The sequence below is a fragment of the Podarcis pityusensis genome (genome assembly GCF_964106645.2).
Source record: "Podarcis pityusensis genome assembly, chromosome: 4".
Taxonomy (NCBI): Eukaryota; Metazoa; Chordata; class Lepidosauria; order Squamata; family Lacertidae; genus Podarcis; species Podarcis pityusensis.
Window position 1 is genome coordinate 77,964,700 of NC_138027.1, and position 20,021 is coordinate 77,984,720.

Consider the following 20,021-nt stretch of genomic DNA (forward strand, 5'->3'; position numbering starts at 1 on the left):
AATGTTAACATCCATTGTACTGGGCAAATGAACATACCATATTTTTTGCTCTATAAGACTCACTTTTTCCTTCCTAAAAAGTAAGGGGAAATGTGTGTGCATCTTATGGAGCGAATGCAGGCTGCGCAGCTATCCCAGAAGCCAGAACAGCAAGAGGGATTGCTGCTTTCACTGCGCAGCGATCCCTCTTGCTGTTCTGGCTTCTGAGATTCAGAATATTTTTTTTTCTTGTTTTCCTCCTCCAAAAACTAGGTGTGTCTTATGGTCTGGTGCGTCTTATAGAGCGAAAAATACGGTACTTGCTTGAGTTGGAACCAGTTTTTTTTTTAAAAAAAGAAAATAGGTGCCAGTGTGCAGTGCCTCTACTTAGACACTGCATCTTATTTATTAAAGACATTCCAAAGAGTAACCTCTACGATTCAGGTCAGGGATAGTCCATTTCGGTACATCAGGATTGTTGTTCAGGCACTGATCTGTGAGCACTGCGCACACTTGTCAGGCTCTAGAATGTTGCTACCAATTGACAATATCGACTTAGAAGTTATATAACACTAATTAGGAGCTGTATGAGGTAGTAGTACAATATATTTACACGCGATGATTGATTGGTTCTTCAGCAGCTGTTTTCAAGGACATTTACCTACAGCACTCCAAGAGAGGGACAATATTTACAACTTTTAAAGAATATTTTATTTTCCTTTCAAATTAAATTGAGCAATCAACACACACACATAACCATTTAGTAGTGCCCTGGGGATCTATTTGGGAGCCAAGTCTGACCATCCATTGTTCAGATTCTAAAGCGTTCCAAGGCAAAGAGCAGCTAGTTCAAAGGAATTCCATGCCAAAGGGTGCTCCAAAACAGAAAATGATGCTGCAGTCCTACGTACAGTTGCTTAGGAGTAATCCCCATTTAATTCAATGGGATTAGCTTCCAAGCAGGCATGCTTAAGATTTGCCCTGTAAGCTTATTAATTAAAAACAATCTGGAGTACCGGGTATTTTGCGGATGCCCCGTGACACCCAATTTTAGTTTAACTTTGGATTTGTTTCAGGGGTGAGGCAGTAGGGGTGCTTAAAACCAGTGTCTGGGAGCAGTTAACGGCCAATAAACTGCAAGAAAAGCCAGCCTGAGGCACCTGTCTTGTTCTGCATAATGATAAGGCTGGTCCTGCTTGAAAGAACAAGGGCCTGACTCTGTTATGTATTCAGTGGTCTGTATTTGCCTGAGCTTGAGTCTGGACTAAGGATTCTGAGCCCCTGTGTTCTGATTCGATTCATGATATCCAATCACAGAACATTTCCGGATTTGGGCCTCTGCCATTGGCCCTTAAACTCTTGAGTCATGATTCGCAGCTTGGAAGTTTAGACAACCAATCACGTTGGGAGTGGGAGTGGCCCAGGCCTTCAGAAATGTATATAAGCAGTTGCTTTGCCCCTGTTGTTTAGTTCTGTTTGTTCAATAAAGGTTCTTGCTGTTATCACTGTGTCTTGCCTTGTGGCAACCCATCTACACTTCACTGAACCTTTAAATTGACTTGCTATACTTTGGATATTTTGGACTGCTTACTAATAAGACACGATGTAATTTTTACCAGGTTGGAAAAATACGGAAGACTTCTGCCCGTAAAAGAGAATTCCACGTCCTCTTCATGGTGATCACGACCATCATCTGTTACCTGATTTGCTGGATGCCCTATGGAGTTATAGCTCTCCTTGCGACATTCGGCAGACCAGGCTTGGTGTCCCCAGTTGCAAGCGTCATACCATCTATTCTGGCAAAGAGCAGCACCGTCTGCAATCCAATCATCTACATACTTATGAACAAACAGGTGAGCATTACAGTTAAAGCGAGCTGTCTTATGTAAACAGAAAATGACTTCTGTGCTCCCAAAGTAATATTCCTTTGTTTGAGGACTACTTAGACTAAGAGTTATTAGCATCTGAAGCAGAAAATCCAAAATGGAGGACTTTCCCCCCAAGGCAAGGTAAATAATTTCCACCTTTGCTGGTGCTCAACAATTTGCTGTTTTATTCTGTGGCTGCCTCGCTCTACCTAATGGGATCGACTTTTGAGTAGTTATGCATAGGATTGCACAGTTAATAGATTAAAACTCACAGGACAACCAAGATTACTTTAGTTGGGCGATAAGCTCAATAGTTATTTTGACTAGTAATTAATAGCAGTTTGGGGGTAGAGTTTTGGGGGTGGAATGAGGGCGTGGGCTGGCCCCCTTGTGCTAAAATTATAGTTTTAACAGCGATGGGGTTTTTAACTTGCGTGGGTATTGTTTTATTTTGGAGGTGTTTTTAAATATTATATCTTAATATGTATTTTATATTTGTGATCTGGGATACTGTTTAGGGGCTTTTGTTGGGGAATGTATTTACAGTGGAACCTCAGTTTTCGAGCATCTCGGAAGCCAAACAGTTTGGAATCCGAACACCGAAAACCCGGAAGTAATTGTTTCCATTTTCAAATATGCCTTGGAAGTCAAATGGCTTCCAAGGCGCGTTTTTCATTTTTTTCCATTGACTTTGCAGCCAGCCCATTGATCCTCGGTTTTCGAATGTTTCGAGAGTCGAACGGTCTTCCGGAACAGATTCCGGAACAGATTCTGGGAAGTTTTTAATCTGTGATATTTTAGTGTATTTTTGGTTTCTATGGAAGCCGCCCAGAGTGGCTGGGGAAACCCAGCCAGATGGGCGGGGTACAAATAATAAATTATTATTATTATTATTATTATTATTATTATTACGTTCAAAAACTGAGGTTCCACTGTATTAGTTTGTATACATTAGTATTTTTAACTGTTTTAGTTGTTTTCATAATGTATTTTGTACTTTCAACATTGTAACTTTTATGTTGTGAACCGCCCTGAGACCTAATAACGATTCATTGCCTTTAGAATAGGCAACTGATGAATTTCTTTAAAGGTAGATGATAGAGAACATTTGTTTTGTTTTGTTATTGCTTTCCTAGATTAATTGGCACAAAAGTGTTAGGGATGGAATTTTACGGTGGGACCGTATCTTGGTAAGCATGTGTCATGGGCGAGAATGGCAATCTCAGTATCATCGTGTTCCTCACTGGTAGGGTTCTGTTCCTCACTGGTAGGGAGATGGGTGAGGCGGTGGGAGGTCTGTGCAGTGCAAACCTCCCCTTTTCCTGCTCCAGAGCTACTGACGGAGTTTCTAAGATAACTCCCACAGGCCAAAGCTGCGGCTTCTCCCACTAATATATTAAGATATCGCAACACTGTCAGAGTTGTGCGTCAGTCTTGTAATGTATGCTGTGCTCATCTTTCTGAATCACCTCTTTTCACACCACGGGGGTTTCCACAATAGGAAATTCATCTTTGTCATCATAAGTGCTTGTAATGACTTTCGGAAACTTGGAAAAGTGCCTCTTCGTAAACCCATGCTTGTTGTTTTCCCTGAACATCTTGAAAGTCTCTTGTGTCATTCTCCCTGCCCGAGAGCAAAAGCATTGAATTCACCATTTGCAGATGAGGGATACATTGTGATTTTAAATAATATAGCTTCAGAAAATTAGGTACATGTCAGCATGTCACATGCTTAAATAGGCAAGATCTAACTTGCCAGTGGAAAAGTGTCATCCTTGAATGGTGCCCTCTTGTGACTCTTTGTAGAAATATTCTTTGGTTCTCGTGGGAATGCCTCTTAAAAGCATTTTCATGTTTGGATCTAGGATCCTTGAGGAAACCTAGGATTCCTTCAAGTGAGTTTCTTTCTAGATCTATTCCCGTATTTGTGGTGAGACTGGGCTCACCCAGCAATGTTACAGTACAACAGACCATGTCCTCAGCTCCAGCCCAGTGCTGAGATCTTGAACCCACACCTGTGAACTCTTGCCTCAGTACAATGGCTCATATGAGTGCGCTGTTAGCTATTTCTATATTACTGTTCCTATAGAATTCAGTTAAGTTATATTTAAATCTATATACTGGAAAGATCTAACAAACATCATTTTGCGGGGTATTGTTTTGTTCGTTACATTATGTATTTTTGTGTTTTTATGCTATGAATTCTCAGATGAAGGGCATTCTACAAACTGAATAAATAATAATAATTTTAAAAATATTCACCTCACTTCCGGTTCTAAAATGTTAGGATTTCAACACAGCATGTTAGGATTTTACAAACATTAGAGCATATTTTTACTCAAGACATCTTACTGCTAATGTGAAAAGGATATAAAATAACAATAGCAACCTGTAGTCTTATTCAAGATGGCAAGATGTAGAGAAATTATCCAATCATCATAATTCTTTTTAAAAATGTGAACAGTTCGCTGAAAAGATGTGGCAGTTCTGAGGAGAACGGTGGTAGAAACCTGCTGAAATGTACTATATTCTCCTCATTTCCTCTCTCCCTTTCATTTGGCTTGCAAGTATATTTTGAAAATATACTTTGAAAAATACCAACAAGAGCTGTTGGTAAGAATAATTCTTCTGTCAGAGTCAGATAATCAAGGAAAAGAATGTTTCACTACCTCATATATTATTTAAAGCAGTAGCCACTGTGATCTCATCTCTTTTTCATTATTATGTAATATTTACATATCTTTGGAGTCTGCACAATAAGTTCACACTAACGAGCCGAGACAACCTTCCACCAAGAGGAATACAATAAAAAAACTAGTAAGGGCTAGAGGGGGGAAGGAAGAGTGAGAGATACAACGAAAAAGGTTGCACAATTCATCCTTTCATATTCATCATCTTCACCATCATCTTCACCCATTTTGGATGTAAGATCCCCTCCCTTTACAATGCTACCTTGGTTCTCAAACTCCTTGGTACTCAAACAACTTGGAATCCAAACACTGCAAACCCGGAAGTAAGTTTTCCTCTTTTCGGAAGCTGAATGTGCTCTGTTTTGAGTGTTATGCTTCCGATCTGAGTGCCACATCTCCGATTTGAGTGTTACACTGAGATCTGTCTGTATTTGCTATTTATTTTGTGTTTTTGTGGCTGTTTTTTGTTTTTGTGACTGCATGGAACCCAGTTTAGCTATTGATTGTGTGACCACAGTACATTGTTTATTGCTTTCATTTTATGGATCAGTGGTCTCGCTAGATAGTAAAATTCATGTTAAATTACAGTTTTAGGGGTTGTTTTTAAAAGTCTGGAATGGAGTAATCCGTTTTGCATAACTTTCCATGGGAAAGCACGCCTTGGTTTTGGAACGCTTTGGTTTTGGAACGGACTTCTGGAATGGATTAAGTTTGAGAACCAAGATACCACTGTGTATATAAGGGTGCAATATGTATTTCTGTACAACTACAGAGGAAAAAGACATTTTCTCCAGGCATTCAGGCCACTAACTGCAAGGTGTAGGACTCTCATTCTGGATTGGGATATCTGGAAGCCATTTGGATCCATTAAGTGGTGGGAAAGACCATTTGAATTGGTTCCCACTCCCTGTGGAGGAGAAGGGTCACAGAGAAGTCTAGTTGCACCAGGAAGTGATCTGACCATGGCACTTCTTTTGTTCTACTGGAACTTTGTCTCAGGTCACCCATGTCTGCAGAGGTAAACACCAAATCTAAGGCATGTCTACGACTATGATGAGTAGGGCCAGATTTAAGAAACAGTGAAAATACAATTTGAAAAACCACACGGCACAGCACAGCACGTTACAATTGCTACAACCAGACAAAAAAGAATGATAATAATTTAAGTTGTGCGTCAAGATCCTCAGCAATTTTCAAGTGATCTATTGGAGGAAAAACATTTGGCAACCACTGGCCTGGATTGAAAGGATGATTGATTCATAATGAGCTATAATAGAAGTTTCAATTAATCTGACCGTGACAATTTTTATAAAACTACCAAGGCTGTAAAATGTGATGGCTTTAATAGTCTGTGGAATTAATTTTTTAAAAGTTTGGCATTTCATATTTAAATGCTGCTATTCTCAATTGATGCCTGTCATTGTAATTTAAAATTATATTCTGTATTTTTAATGTTATTTTTCGTCTTGTATATAGTGTGACAGCCTGTGGCTAAGTCACTATTTAATAACCCAATTAGCTGCTTCCCACAGCCTACAGGCTTTATGACTCTTTTCTAGCACACTTATAATTTTATTCCTTTTCCATCTCCAAGACGTGTAAAACTGATTCCGAAAGCACAGTAATTGACATTAAAACACACAGATGTGTGTAATAGTTATGCAAGAACACACACAGGATGGCTGTACTTTTTACATCCTTCCTACACAAACTGTTCTTTCAACATTATCATTCAAGGAGATTTACATTCTAACCCCTCAAGATGAATCCCAAGGTAATGGCAGGACTAAAAGTGTGTGAAGTCTTTAAAAACTTTTAGGAGTCTTTGCCTGTTTATCTTCCAAATTTGTGCTGACTACCTTTCCCCCATGCAAACATTACCTCTGAAGCAGCTTAATATCATTCCCAAAACAACAATAAATAGTCCTGCATACTCCTTCCCCACCCACAACTCAGGGAAATCCATCATCAAAAGAGAAGAACAAGGAAAACATTGCTTTGTGTATACTAACTCATATTTATAGATTCAGAATTAGAAATTACTGTTACAATTTAAATAGGAATACCACACTCTGATCATAGTGAAGAAAACTGTGGCCAGGTGACGTGTCCCTGCTCAGTGTGCTATACTGATGCTACAAATAAACATATTATAATAATAAATGTTCATGGGGAACAGTTCTCAAGGTCCCTGCCCTCCTCTATTTCTCTCCCACCCTCTCTCTTACACACGGAATCGTAGAATTAGAGTGTTGGAATGAACCTTACTTTCTCTTATAGAAACAGTATTCTAAGCTTGTTTATCAAACGCTGCCATTAATAAATGCATTTCCAATTGAAGCTGGATGTTGAAATGATGACTTGAAGATTGGCCTATGGGCATATGTCATTCTGTATCCATCAATCATAATTCGCTTGGCTAAATAATTCTGACATAGTATTGTTGGATAAGGAGCTAGGTGAAGTGTTCTCTTTCAAGCTGTATGTTAGAAGTCCTTGGGTCTGCCAACAATTACTTAGGGACATTTTTCAAAGAAACTTTGCCTTAGTTAGGAGGACCTTCCGCCCTGGAGTAGGCTACTTTTTCTTAGAGCACAGAAATTAAGTTTAAAGTGAGCTTGTCACAATGTTTGATCTGCTTGATCGTATTTCTATGGCACTTTTGTTTCAAACAAATCTCAAAGCAGCTTACAAACAATAAATAATACAAAACGATAAAACGTAACAGAGCGTCACAAATACAGCATAATGTCTGTTGGATGCGTAATGAAAACATTAGGAATCCACTTTAATATCAAATTAACTGCTGGTATAATGGCTATAAATGTATCTGGAGGTTTGCAAGCCACCCTGAGTGTGCCTACGCATCAAAGGTCAAGATATGGAAACAAACACATTTATTTATTTTATAGCTCACTTCTGAAGCTATCCTTGATTATATAGAAAAATGTCTAGGATGTCACTAGAGGGCCCTAGCACTCATATCTAGCTCCAGTTTGGGAGCAGACCCAGTTTTAACCATCAGGCAGCTGCCTAGGGTAGCAGAATTAGAAGGACAGTAGAATTTGAAAGGCGGCAAATGATGACCGTGTTGGTGGAAGGAAGAGCCAGCAGCCGCCATTCCCAGTAGTCTTCATTGTGAGTCGAGGACCCGCCACCTGCTTTGAGATAAATAAGACACAGGGACACATGTATTTAGGTTAATTGGCTAAAGAAGGCCACAGCGTTATTGGTTACAGCATGTGAGTGGCATTGGCTTAGGCATTGGATCAAACAATCTATACATGACTCCACCCCGGGCAGCGGGGAGTCATCCTAAGGTTAACAACCAGTGGGAGGAGCTTGTTGATGCATATACACCTGGAAGCTTCCCCTGATGTCACTGGGGGTTGTGCCATGGCCCTAGCCACCAGCAGGGCATTGGACAGGATCCACGACCGCTGGATTCCTTTAGCGGAATACCCAAACAAGGGGATTATTGGGAATGTGGGACCGCTGTATCCACATTATCCTTAGGGGGGGAAACCTCCCAAGTGAGTTTTGTTGGGGAATAGAGAGAGAGCACAGAGCTCTCCTCAGAGCTTCCCTGTCTTGGGAGGCCCTTTTGAGGTCCCAAATATCAGAGTGAATGCCTCCTTCCCATCAGACTAGCTCAAGTGCTCAGATTGGGGCCCTTTTGGTAGTGTCTCTACCCTCAGAGGCTTGGGGGAGGGTGGCGGTCCAGGAGAGGGCATTCCATGGCAACCCCTAAGCTGTGGAACTCCATCTCTACAGAGGTGTATCTGGCTTCTGAAGGAAGGTGCTGAAGAGGCACCTCTTTGGACACTTTGGGTATATACTGTTAGGACCAGCCTTGTTTTTTATGGTCACAAGTTGTTCCGTTATTGTTAACGTTGTGTTTTAATGATGGGACCTTCGGGTGAAGGGCAGGCAACAAATCAATAAAGTGTTGGCTAAATTGTTGGAAGCAGAAGTGTGGAAACATTTGGCTTAGGTGCAGGCCAGACACACCGTTCATAGATTGTCTCTTAAAAGTGGTGAATGGAGAACCTGTGAACTTCCAGATGTTCTTGGACTTCCAACTCCCGTTTTTGCCAGCCAGCATTAATGGTGGGTCAGGGATGGTGGGTGGGATTGTCCCAAGAGCATCTTGAGGGCTACAGGGTTCCCACCACTATCTTAAACACATGGCGTTGACTTAAAATTGTGCATTCATGAATTACTGCTTCTGACATTCATACATAGACGGAATTATAAGTTCACAAACAGAAATGATAAATCAGCAGTTGACTAATAGTGACTTGTCGGGCATCAGATTTGTTGATGAAACCCATATGTAAGTGTGCACAGTCTGCAAAGCTGGACTATTAGGACCTTGTACAATCACAAAGTTGACTATGGATTCAGCTTAGGTATTCTAATTGGGTTCAGCTTAGGTATTCTTAATGTTTGATGACAAACGAATGGATTGAAGACCTTTTGCAGAGCCATTCAGATCTCAGAAAAAGTGACTGGGGCTACAGGTTGTATGACTGGCATTTAAAAAGCTTGTGCCCCTTCAAATTAACCTTTGTACTACAGCTCCTACTGCAAAGAGTACTGTAGAACAACCAGTCAGTTGCATATACTCAGAAATAAAATGTAGACATTTACATTTAGCGCAACATGAAAAGTAGAAGCTATGGCCTTTATCTTTTTAAAGACCATGTAAAAATTATTGGGGGGGGGGAATGGCTTCCTTGTAATTTTAAGCATGTGTGTGTTATCCATTCTGAATAGCTTGGCGGAATAATCATGTCCATGTATTATTTAAGGCCATGGAAGTAGAGATTATAAGATGTTAAGAGCTTTGAAGGCAGTGTGAGTGAGATGATGCTCATTATCCAATAAGCCTAGATCATGTAGGTCTATACTGAGGAAAATGGTGTTCCTTTACCCATTTGGAATTTACTTCTACTCCAGATAGGTCTTTTTGAGAAGCACAAGATCTGATACACTTTATCCATTCCTTTTGAGCACACCAGGTAGCTGTAAAGTCTTGTGATGCCAACAGTGTTAGGAAACCGTTTTGTCCATGCACCTGTGATAACAAGATGCCAGCACTTTCCATCTCATTCCACAGCTGGGTTCCCTGTGTCAGGAACTTCTGCCACTCCCCGAGCATGCAAATTCTTTTCTACACAGCACAAAGGAATCACATGTTATTTGTGGGTATATGGTACCTTGGTTGTTGAAGTGTTGTTGTTTTTTAATTATTAGGAATTTAAACAGAACGTATTATCTTAAAACATATCATCCTTAATTTTTCCCCCTATTTCCCCACCCTCCCATAAAACAACCCCCCTCCCCGCCCCCCAACTTCCCTCAGTTCCAATCTCTGGTTTCTCTATAAATGCTATTCTCTGCATTTATTGGAACTCCTTAATTTATCTAACTGGTTACTATCAATAAAAAGTTTGTGAGTGTTTATTCAAAGCCTGCCAAGGAGTCCAATTCACTTTGTTGCATCTTTAGATACTTTGTAAAAGGTTCCCATTCATCTTTAAAGTCACAGTTATCCTTGTCCCGTAGTTTATGTGTCAATTTTGCCAATTCTGCATAGTGCATCAGTTTCTCTTGCCATAATTCTTTAGTCGGGATTTCCTCTCCTTGGTTGTTGAACTTAATCCGTTCTGGGAGTCCGTTCGACTCCTGTAACTGTTCAAAAACCAAGGTACAGCTTCCAATTGGATGCAGGAGCTTCCTGCACTCAATCAGAAGCTGCGTCGGATGTTCAGCTTCTGAAAAACATTTGCAAACTGGAAACTCACTTCCGGGTTTGCAGCGTTTGGCAGCCGATTTGTTCAGGAGCCAAGCCGTTTGACAACCAAAGTACCACTGTATAGGGCTGTCTCACTCCTCGGGAGACCTCTAACAGGTTTAAGTGAGGCAGGGGAGCTGCTTCTTTATTTACTTGGACAAGCAACTGTGAAGTAGCCACAGGGCTGTATTCAAAATCTTCCTTCACATATCTCAGCACTCGTCGGGGGTTTGTTTCTCCTTTATTGTTGTATGGTAGAATGACATCAGGGACGCGGGTGGCACTGTGGGTTAAACCACAGAGCCTAGGACTCGCTGATCAGAAGGTCGGCAGTTCGAATCCCCACAATGGGGTGAGCTCCCATTGCTCAGTCCCTACTCCTGTCCATCTCGTAGTTCGAAAGCATGTCAAAGTGCAAGTAGATAAATAGGTACCGCTCTGGCGGGAAAGTAAACGGCGTTTCCGTGTGCTGCTCTCGACTAAGCCAGAAGCTGTATGCCGGCTCCCTCGGCCAATAAAACAAGATGAGCACTGCAACCCCAGAGTCGGCCACGACTGGACCTAATGGTCAGGGGTCCCTCTACCTTTACTTAGAATGACATCATAAGGACAGGGACCATTCATCACAGGAAGAATGGGCCACTTGATCAATGTGTGTACGAGGGAAAGCATATCTAACATTTGGGACTTTTTACTGGTTTTGTGAAGAGAGCGAGCTGTTTCTGAAGAAGCTTTTCATGCTTAACTGTAACGCCTAGCGACTGAATGACAGTGAATAGCTTTAAAGTAATTGTCTTTCCTTCGGGAACGTATGACAAGGATAAAGTTTTTGTGTAAACTTTTCTTGGTACATCATGCGACTCCTGAGCATTTCGAATGTCCGTCTCTCATATCTGCCTTCTGCCTGCAGTCAAGCCGAAACCTTAAAATGAAAGCACCAGACCTGAAAGGTATCAGATATAGAGCAGCATTGAATTGTTTGGGCTGAAGGTGCAATACGTGTTGTCTCTGGTTCAGTGACCAGCACCTCCTTTTAAAAAGGAAATATATTTCTTTGAAACCTTGTTCAGCCAATCAAGTATGGAATGTAGATGGATTAACTCAGGATCAGGCAGTTCCACAGCTATGTGCTTTGAGGAACAGTGCAGCAAACCACTTTATAAACATTCAATTGACCGCATGCACCCAGCAGTGCTTCTGTTCACGGTCCCCAAGCTTCTCCTTACCACAACGATTCACAAGCTGTTCCACACAATGGATTGTACTACACAGTTTGTAAGGGACAGAGACACTGGACTCAGCTACACTCAGTCAATTATATCGCTATAATTATATTGTTATCACTAGATTTAGAGCAGCCAAAATCTCCTATGGGATTTTACGCTATGAGCTCTGTAACATTTTTTTTTATGTGTCCAGATCCAGCCATTGTATCTTTGGGTGTTCCACCATACTTTTTTTTTTTAAAGCACCATCCGGCACATAAAGCATGTCTTAAAGATTTAAGGCTAGCTTGTGGAAGCCTCCTTAAACACAGAGCTTCCTTTGTGAGGTCTGTGCATTAGTAGTTTTTTTAAAATTCAGTATGCCTTAGCAGTTATAGATTATTTTGCTCACACTTTCCCCCCGTTCTGTAACTTGCGGCAGGAGGGAATCAAATTAGGTCTCAGGGATAGGTCACTTCTCACAAGGCTATTCAGCAAAAGTAGCTTGGAGACTAATACCTAGCTTATTTTTGGAATGTATATGTATTTATTATGGGACGTGGGTGGCGCTGTGGGTTAAACCACAGAGCCTAGGACTTGCCGATCAGAAGGTTGGCGGTTCGAATCCCCGCGACGGGGTGAGCTCCCGTTGCTTGGTCCCTGCTCCTGCCAACCTAGCAGTTCGAAAGCATGTCAAAGTGCAAGTAGATAAATAGGTACTGCTCCGGCGGGAAGGTAAACGCCATTTCCGTGTGCTGCTCTGGTTTGCCAGAAGCGGCTTAGTCATGCCGGCCACATGACCTGGAAGCTGCACGCTGGCTCCTTCGGCCAATAAAGCGAGATGAGCGCCACAACCCCAGAGTCGGTCACGACTGGACCTAATGGTCAGGGGTCCCTTTACCTATGGTATTTATTGTACTTAATAGCCCACCTAGTTCTCCAAGGAGCTCAAGGTGACGTACATGGTTCCCCCCCCCCATTTAATCCCCACGATAACCCTGTGAGGTAGGTTAGGCTAAGAGGCAATAACTGGGCAAAGGTCACCCAGGGAGTTTCATGGGGATTTGAACCCTGGTCTCCCAGGTCCTAGTCCAACACTCTAACCACTACACCACACTGCCTTTATATACCAGGTGCTACATGTGCAGTTCGTTCCTTAATGGCAACATTTGTTTTGTAACATACACATTTTAATCCCCTCATGTTAAATAATGAGAAGCTGATGCATCCAATCAAATAAAAAAACAAACAAACTTTATTTACAAGAAAAATCTGTACACTGTGCATACATAAAAATATATAAAACCAAAATAGAAAATACAAAAGTGTTAAAATGTATACAAACACTGTTTTTAAAAATGCGACTCCTGGAAAATCTCAAGCTTTCGTTTCTTGAAGAGTGCACATTCACTTAAAAAATTATCATACAAAATAATTCTCAAGGCTATTTAAAAAGTACACAGTCTTCTATTTGAGTAGCTCGGCGACTACAGCTTTAGAAAATGAGATGATATGTGTGAATATAAGGCATGTACACAGCTGGCCATGTAACAACAGAGGTTCGAATTACGTTGCCATGTTACAGAGTGGAAATCTGCGATATAAAAATGTGTTTTATTTTTATTTAATTAATTCAATTCATACACCACCTTTCATCACAAAGCTCTCAGGGCGGTTATTTAAATAAACCTTCAATAGACATGAGGTACTTATATAAACAGTTAATCCAGATGTTCTCTCTGCACAGAAAGCTGCAGGTTTATGGCTGCAAATGTCTCTATATGAGATTTTAAAATTCATTGAAATGTCCTTGTAATTTCACGACATTTTCAGTATTCTATCTTCAAATTGCAAAGTATAAGGGAGGGAAAGAAGTTGGTTACTTTTAAAAAATAAATAAATAAATACAATCATCACCATTTATTTTTATATCCCATCCTTCCTTCCATAGGTGCACTTGATCATTACTCCAATTTTGCATGCCATGTAAGCAGCTGAACTTTCAAAAAATTTAAGAAGAAAATGTGGAAAGCCCAGTCATAACCTTATCTGTCTTCAATTTCAGCACATGTAAAACTACCCTGGTATAGTTTGTGTGAGAGAAAGAACGAAGGGGAACTTGTTAAGAAAATTATGGATTGCAATCTGTCCAAGACAGGGCACTCTGAAATTAATGAAGTCAGAGTTCAATTTAGGGATAGAAAAACCTTGTTGAACAAAATCAAAAGAAGAACTCCTAGCTAGATTTTTTCCCCAAGTACTAAGAATTATTTAGGGCAATATTTTCAAAAACCTCCATTTATATTTAATGATCCACTTTAGAAAGGGTGATTTTTAACAAGTGTGGAGCATTTTGCAGCTTTCATTACTAACACTTCAAATATTTTTGCTTGATGAGCGTAACACCCATAAATGTTTCCTCTGACTTAGGGATGAGAGCTCACACCGCCACAGGGCCTACTCGACGGCAATAGGGTGTCACAATTTAAGTATTTTGTCTGGTGTGGGGGGTGGGCAGAGCTGTTGTGGCCATACCCTAACCAAGCCTACTCAGAAGTAAGTCCTAGTGAATTCAATAGGGCTTACTCCAAGATAAGTGGGGTTAGGATTGCTATTTACGCAATTCAGTGGAAACTAGGCACTTCCCATCTCCCAACTAGCCGTGCAATTGCCACAAGGCTAATTGACGGAACTATCCTATAACTACTTGAAAGTAAGCCTCACTGAGTTTAATGGGGCTTACTCCCAGGTGCCATGTGAGGGTTGCAGTCTTATATGCACCTGTAGGGAGGAGGATCCATTTGAACACAGTGGAACTTACCTTCCTTTGAGCAAAAGAATATGTGCGGGGGGAAATTGGCCTGCAAAATAATCTGGATTCTGTGCAGAGAAAAGCTGGATACTGTGATTTGTGTGTCAGCTAATTAAACAAGGGTGCATGATTTTCTTAATTTCCATATTTTTAATCTGATTCTGCAAGGAAGAAAACTGGGTACTTGAAGCCTTGCCCTAGGCTCCTATAATATTTTTTTAAGCACTGCCTCTGACTTCTCTGAGTTTGGAGGAGGCAATACTCAACACTGTTGGGGTATTTTTGCCAGCCACACAGGCTACAAAGCACCTCTTTTTTAAAAAAAAATAAAATGGTAAAAGTCGCTGGAAGCTGGATTTTGTGCCCAGTGCCACATTCAGTGCTTTTGAACTCAACACGAGTAACTCTGGTAGCAAGCGGAGGGGGAAAACTGAGAAGGTGAAGCAAGTACCCGGCCATGCCTCCAAGTCACACATGGAAGAAACAACAAGAGATGGAACGTTTTGTTTTTGCTAGCAAAACAAAGATTGGCTCAACAGTTTATAGATCAATTTCCCTGTAACAAACATGAGAACACCTCCAAGTGACCTTCTGAAGGCGTTATGCATAAAAAATTAAGAGAGCACCACATTAAAAAATTCACAGTGGAAAGTGTAGATCATGACAGATAATAATAACAGAAAACAAGTATGCTTTACCCAAGGTGTTGAGTGCAACTTTTCAACTGTACAGCCATCAGTGCAGAGAAAGTGTGAAGCTTTCAACATATTTATGCCAATCAAAACTAACTTCTCCCAGCAACCCTTGCTTTTTGTTTTTTTAAACTGGTAAAAAGAAGAAGCAAAGGCTTAAACAGACTTCATACTTTTTTAAAGTGAGATTTCTCACTGACTTCAAGTAGGAGTTGCAGACATTTACTGAACATTTATAATTCTGATATAGATTAAAAATGCACTGTTATATATATATCTATCTATATATATATATAATAAGGTGGCCTAAAAACATACAAAATTCTATTTAACATCTAATACACATTCATTTACTGTCTTAAACTGAACAGTCTGAACTTTCAATCAGCTATCACTTGCTAATGCTTTCTTTCTTTCTTTCACTTGCAACTTTTAAAAAACAAAATCGGAAGTTCCCCTCCTGTTTCTTCCTCTTCCCCTCTCATCTCCCTTCAACACTGAAGTAAAATGCATTATTCTTCATCTGTGGAATTTTGCAAAGTGAACACTTATCAGAAGATGAACCGATAATAATATTTTTAAAGTTTCCAATTCGAACCCTGCTGAAGTCAGTGGAATAAACAACTACAGTTTCAATTGCGAAGGTGGTTGAGTTAGGAGAACTTAAATGGCGAGAGGGAAAACCAGACTTCGTTGGAAGGTTGACTCAGGATCTGTGGTGGCATCCCTGGGTTTGTACCAGACCTCAGTTTGGAGACAAGCAGTGCTTCTAAGTTACATTTAAGAAGATACCACATGGCCACCACTAATTTAAGGTTCTTGAAGGAATGTCCAAGCAACTGAACCCTTAGATAAAACTGGCACTATTAAGAAAAGTATCCAGTATAGGGGTGCCAACTTGAATAAAATATTGGGGACCCTAGGCAAGCCCCACCCCACATAATGGATCACATGGCATGGCACACACACACCATATGAATGGCAATGCCCATCAACTTTGGGTGGGGCCCAGCCCCCTCCGATATTTTATGGGGTGTGGCGAAGGGACCTTGGCCCCTAGGAATTGACTCCTATGATCCAGTATTTGGTGTGTGTTGCTGTGTTAGCAATATTGAGATTAGCTCCCACTGAAACAAATAGGATGTTAAGTTAAGCCATGGTTAAATTATGTTGAACCCAACACAATTATTTGTTTAAACTGAATTATGCCTCAGGCAGGTGGTTATTGTTAAGAATACAGCAGAAACATATGCATACAAGCACGGATGCAAATTCTCTCTCTCTCAACCCAGCTGGGTAATTTTTTTTTTAAAGAGCCTAAGCAATGAGATATGTGCACTATATTTTCCTTTACTGGGATACTTCTGATTGAGCAAACACAACAGGGATGAGGAACATGTGTATCTCTATATGTTGTTGGACGGTAGCTCCCATCAGCCCCACCCAACATGGCCAACAGGAAGGAATGAAGGAAGCTGCACTCCCAACGTCTGGAGGGCTATCCTTGCATGACAACAAGGTGAAAGATTATAGAACATCTCTGCCGGTACTCAGCAGTCTTTTGCAAGAGAAAGGAGAGTTTACATTTGACAGGAGTCTTATGTAGGTGACCTGATCCATCCTCCTTTGAATTAAATTATGGAACTCATCACTTTAAAAAAAAAATCGTTGGGGGAAAAATAAGATGTGGAAGATGAACACCACCTTTGGAAACAAGATTAGACAGGCAGATAAGTGACATACAGGCAGGTTGACATAGCAGCCCAATGGATGCTTTGCGTTTGGAGATATTGTCAATGTCAAGAGGCTGGGGACAAGCGACAGAGGAAGCCCACTGCCTTTATGCCTTTCTTGCAAACCTCCGTAGAGGCATCTAATTGACCACTGCTGGAACCAGAGTGCAAGATGAGATAGGCCTTCAAGCTTGATCCAGCTAAATTGTCTTTACATTCTTAAGACCTAGAAGTAGAATCAGGATCTCGCTTCCTATTGCTAGAAACTTGGGGGTGGGGGTGAAAGGGAATGTTGCAAATGCAGAAGCATTGCTTGAATATTTCTGGGCCAGAATTTTGACTCTCCGCTCTTAACAACAAGAACCTACAGGGTTTGGCATCTCACTGCATCTTTGGCCCACAAGGCAACCTGATGAATTCCCTCTTCTCTTCTTACTACTTTCTGACAACCCCAAAGCTCCTCTCTTCTGTTCACTCGCTTTCCCCTGATTTGGCTTGCCAAGAAATACTGCAGTGGTAGTGAACATTCGTAAGTCTACAAGCCCTGCTGCCCTCTGCCCCAACCTTTCTTCCTGACACTTTTCCCTGAATAGCGCTGCAACTGGGCTCTGGGGCAGCGAAAGAAAACTAAAATGGAAAAGGCTGCTGAAGATCTCTATCAGGGACTGGGTGGGAAGGGGAAGAAGAATGGTGGAGACCGCCTCCCCATCCTGAACCTTCCAGGAAGGAGGAAGAGGAAGATAGTTTAGATTTTCATCGGGGGGTTTGTGGGAGGTCACAGCTCAGAGGCAGATGAGGGGAAAAGCTGAGAAATAATGGGGGAGCTGGTTGACATATCACTAGAAAGCATTCCAGACCCACCATCTCCCAGAACCCAGCGAGCCTTAAAAGTAGGAGAGCAAAGACCTCAAAGACAGAGGGCACTTAGTGACACCTGTAGAGGAGATGATGATAATGAGGAATGACGAAGTGGAAGAGATAGGGGTGTGTGAAGATTCACTTGGGACAACACCATTATCCAAGAGGCTGGGTTCTATAGCCTCTCTCTGTAAAGTTTGGAATAAAAAAGGACTGTAAGACATATTTCCTTGTCTTTATACTTTCCTGGGCAACCACTGCCGGGAGCCACTGACAGCATCCTGACACATCCACAAAGCATTAGAAAGCAACTGCTTTCTAAAGATAAGCTGTGTTGTTTGCTTGTGGGTTGTAATTGTCACACAACAACCTACTCCCTTGATGGCTCATCCGCAGGTAAGACTTTTCATCCTGACTACAGTAGCTGTCATGAGGGTGTTTGGAGGGAGTTGTCATGGCATGATGAATGAGAATCAGCCTGCAGGCCTGCGTACTTGAATGTGTGGCAATTCAGTCCCACATAAAAGGTCAGAAAATATCTTTGTTCTAATATGGACACTGGTGCCAGCACGTTGGCACGGAAGCAAATTTCAATATGCTATTTTCTGAAACAGCCAGGTGGTGGTCTTCTACTCAACCTTTCCTATGCATGCTACCAATTTATGTATTTGACCAAATATGTCTTAACACATGTTAAAAGAGTACAGCTCTTTTAAGGTTAGTGTTCCAAGCTCGGCCACCAGAACAGTTTAAATAAAACAAAAACATGGCTCATTGTATTCAGTAAACATCTGGCACTTTTTATAAGAGGGAAGAGAGGAAAATCTTAAAAGATGCTGTGAAAAATATAGCTGAAGTTTGCTTTTATTTAATTGTAAGGACTGCTTCACTAGGTTAGGCTTCGTGTTTAATCTGCCTTGTCTAAAGGACTGCAATCGGGCACATGTGGTATAACTGCTTGATGATTTCTGGCATATATCCTCACAGTATTTTACCTTCACCATAGTTTGCATCTCTCAAAAAGCAAGCCTTTTTAAAAAAAACAAAAACCAAAACAAACCCCAAAACCTATTTTCAAAGCAATAATAAATACTCAGGCCTCAGAAGCAAGGACTTCCCCCAAACCTGCTACTTAATTACAGTTTATAGACTCAAGACTAGATTGGTCTAGGATCCGGTTTTTTTCAAGTATTTCTTTGTTGTTTATTAGTACGACAGCAGCACCTTATTGCACTTTGTTCTAGAAATATCCTTTCTTAGTGTTGTATGGGAATCACTTCCATCCAGGGCATTTCACTGACCTGAACCCTGGCAAAATCACTTTTCCTTTCCGGTACAGATCTTCCTGGAAGCCTCTGTTCATCCTCTGCACCAGCAGTTTCTCATAAAGCAGCGGGTGGTAAGCCCCCAAGGTACAAGCCGCATCATAGTAGAGTTCATGGTAGTGGCAGAGATCGGTCTGCCGGACTGAAGGAATGTATTCGTATACATGGACTTCGCTGCACATGGACATCATGATGAGAATCCCTGAAAAGAGAGAAAACGTTTAGGGTATTTAAAAATGCCAGAATACGTTTCCAAACTTAGGTTTCTTTTTAATCATTGTGCATGCAAAAATCAAGTCAAGTTCTTGTTTGCTAAATTGCTGATCATCTCTAGCATGCGGTGGTGCTGAATCAATATATTTTCTTTGGATAAAGGGCTGTTGAGTGGGTTCTGCCTGCCACCTGGTGACTAAGAACAGGAAATGCACCAGTAGTATCAAGAAAACAGGAGTTGATTCATTGCCATTGACCTCAGCCAAATTCCTGTTCCCTTTCTCATAGCTCCTCTGTTCTTGTGAGTTTTTCTGCTGCCCCTGTGAATTACTTCCAGTCTTCATTTTTCTCTCCTCCTGTTTTTTTTTTTTTAAAATGGTGAAGGGGTAGAGAGAGCTGTTGTTTCTCCTTTCAAGCTGCCTCTTTCCCTTGTTTTCCCCCTTTAATTTGCTACTGCTTTCCCTCCCTCCTGCTGTAGAGTTGGAAGCCTCAAGAGTCATCAAGCAGGAATCTCAGCTTGTGAATTAGGGAATACATTTGGGTGCTACTGTGCCACATGTTTTGATAGCCTTTCTTAGGGCTTCTGCCTCAATGGACAAAGATGTTCCTGGCCAGCCCTACTTACTCTTTGGTTGGGCAAGCCCTGAGCTCCCAGTCCCACCACCCACCAGTTTCTGCTAAACTTCACAAGTCTTCCAGGGAGCCAGATAAGCCCCCTCCCCCATGGCCCTTAACCCCCAGTCTTCTCTTAAGACCCGCATGTGAGGGGAGCTCCAAACTAAAGAAGCAGAAAGCAGCAGTCGTGGCTTTTCCTGAGGTTCAGGACCTGCCTCTCTTGCCTGCAAC

The 20,021-nt window shown here is 41.3% G+C and overlaps 2 protein-coding genes across 18 annotated transcripts in view; one reads left to right on the forward strand and one right to left on the reverse strand.

The window, feature by feature from the left end:
• LOC308475808 (parapinopsin-like) overlaps window positions 1–20,021 on the forward strand; it is a 51,613-nt gene that overhangs the window by 25,997 nt on the left and 5,595 nt on the right. Inside the window, exon 4 of the mRNA XM_081003218.1 lies at window positions 1,599–1,832. Coding sequence (XP_080859344.1) covers window positions 1,599–1,832 — 234 coding nt within the window. The remainder of the gene's footprint in view (window positions 1–1,598; window positions 1,833–20,021) is intronic.
• Window positions 3,351–20,021, reverse strand: part of ST6GAL2 (ST6 beta-galactoside alpha-2,6-sialyltransferase 2) — a 95,646-nt gene continuing 78,975 nt past the window's right edge. For 14 of the 17 annotated variants that reach the window (XM_081003094.1, XM_081003090.1, XM_081003089.1 and 11 more), the window contains 2 exons: window positions 18,939–19,164; window positions 3,351–3,471 (listed from right to left, as the gene is read on the reverse strand). In XM_081003094.1, coding sequence (XP_080859220.1) covers window positions 3,366–3,471; window positions 18,939–19,164 — 332 coding nt within the window. In that variant the 3' untranslated portion in view covers window positions 3,351–3,365. Of the gene's footprint in view, window positions 3,472–9,658; window positions 9,714–12,774; window positions 19,165–20,021 lie in introns of those variants that run through there. The other 3 variants (XM_081003091.1, XM_081003084.1, XM_081003092.1) reach the window with 3 other exon arrangements.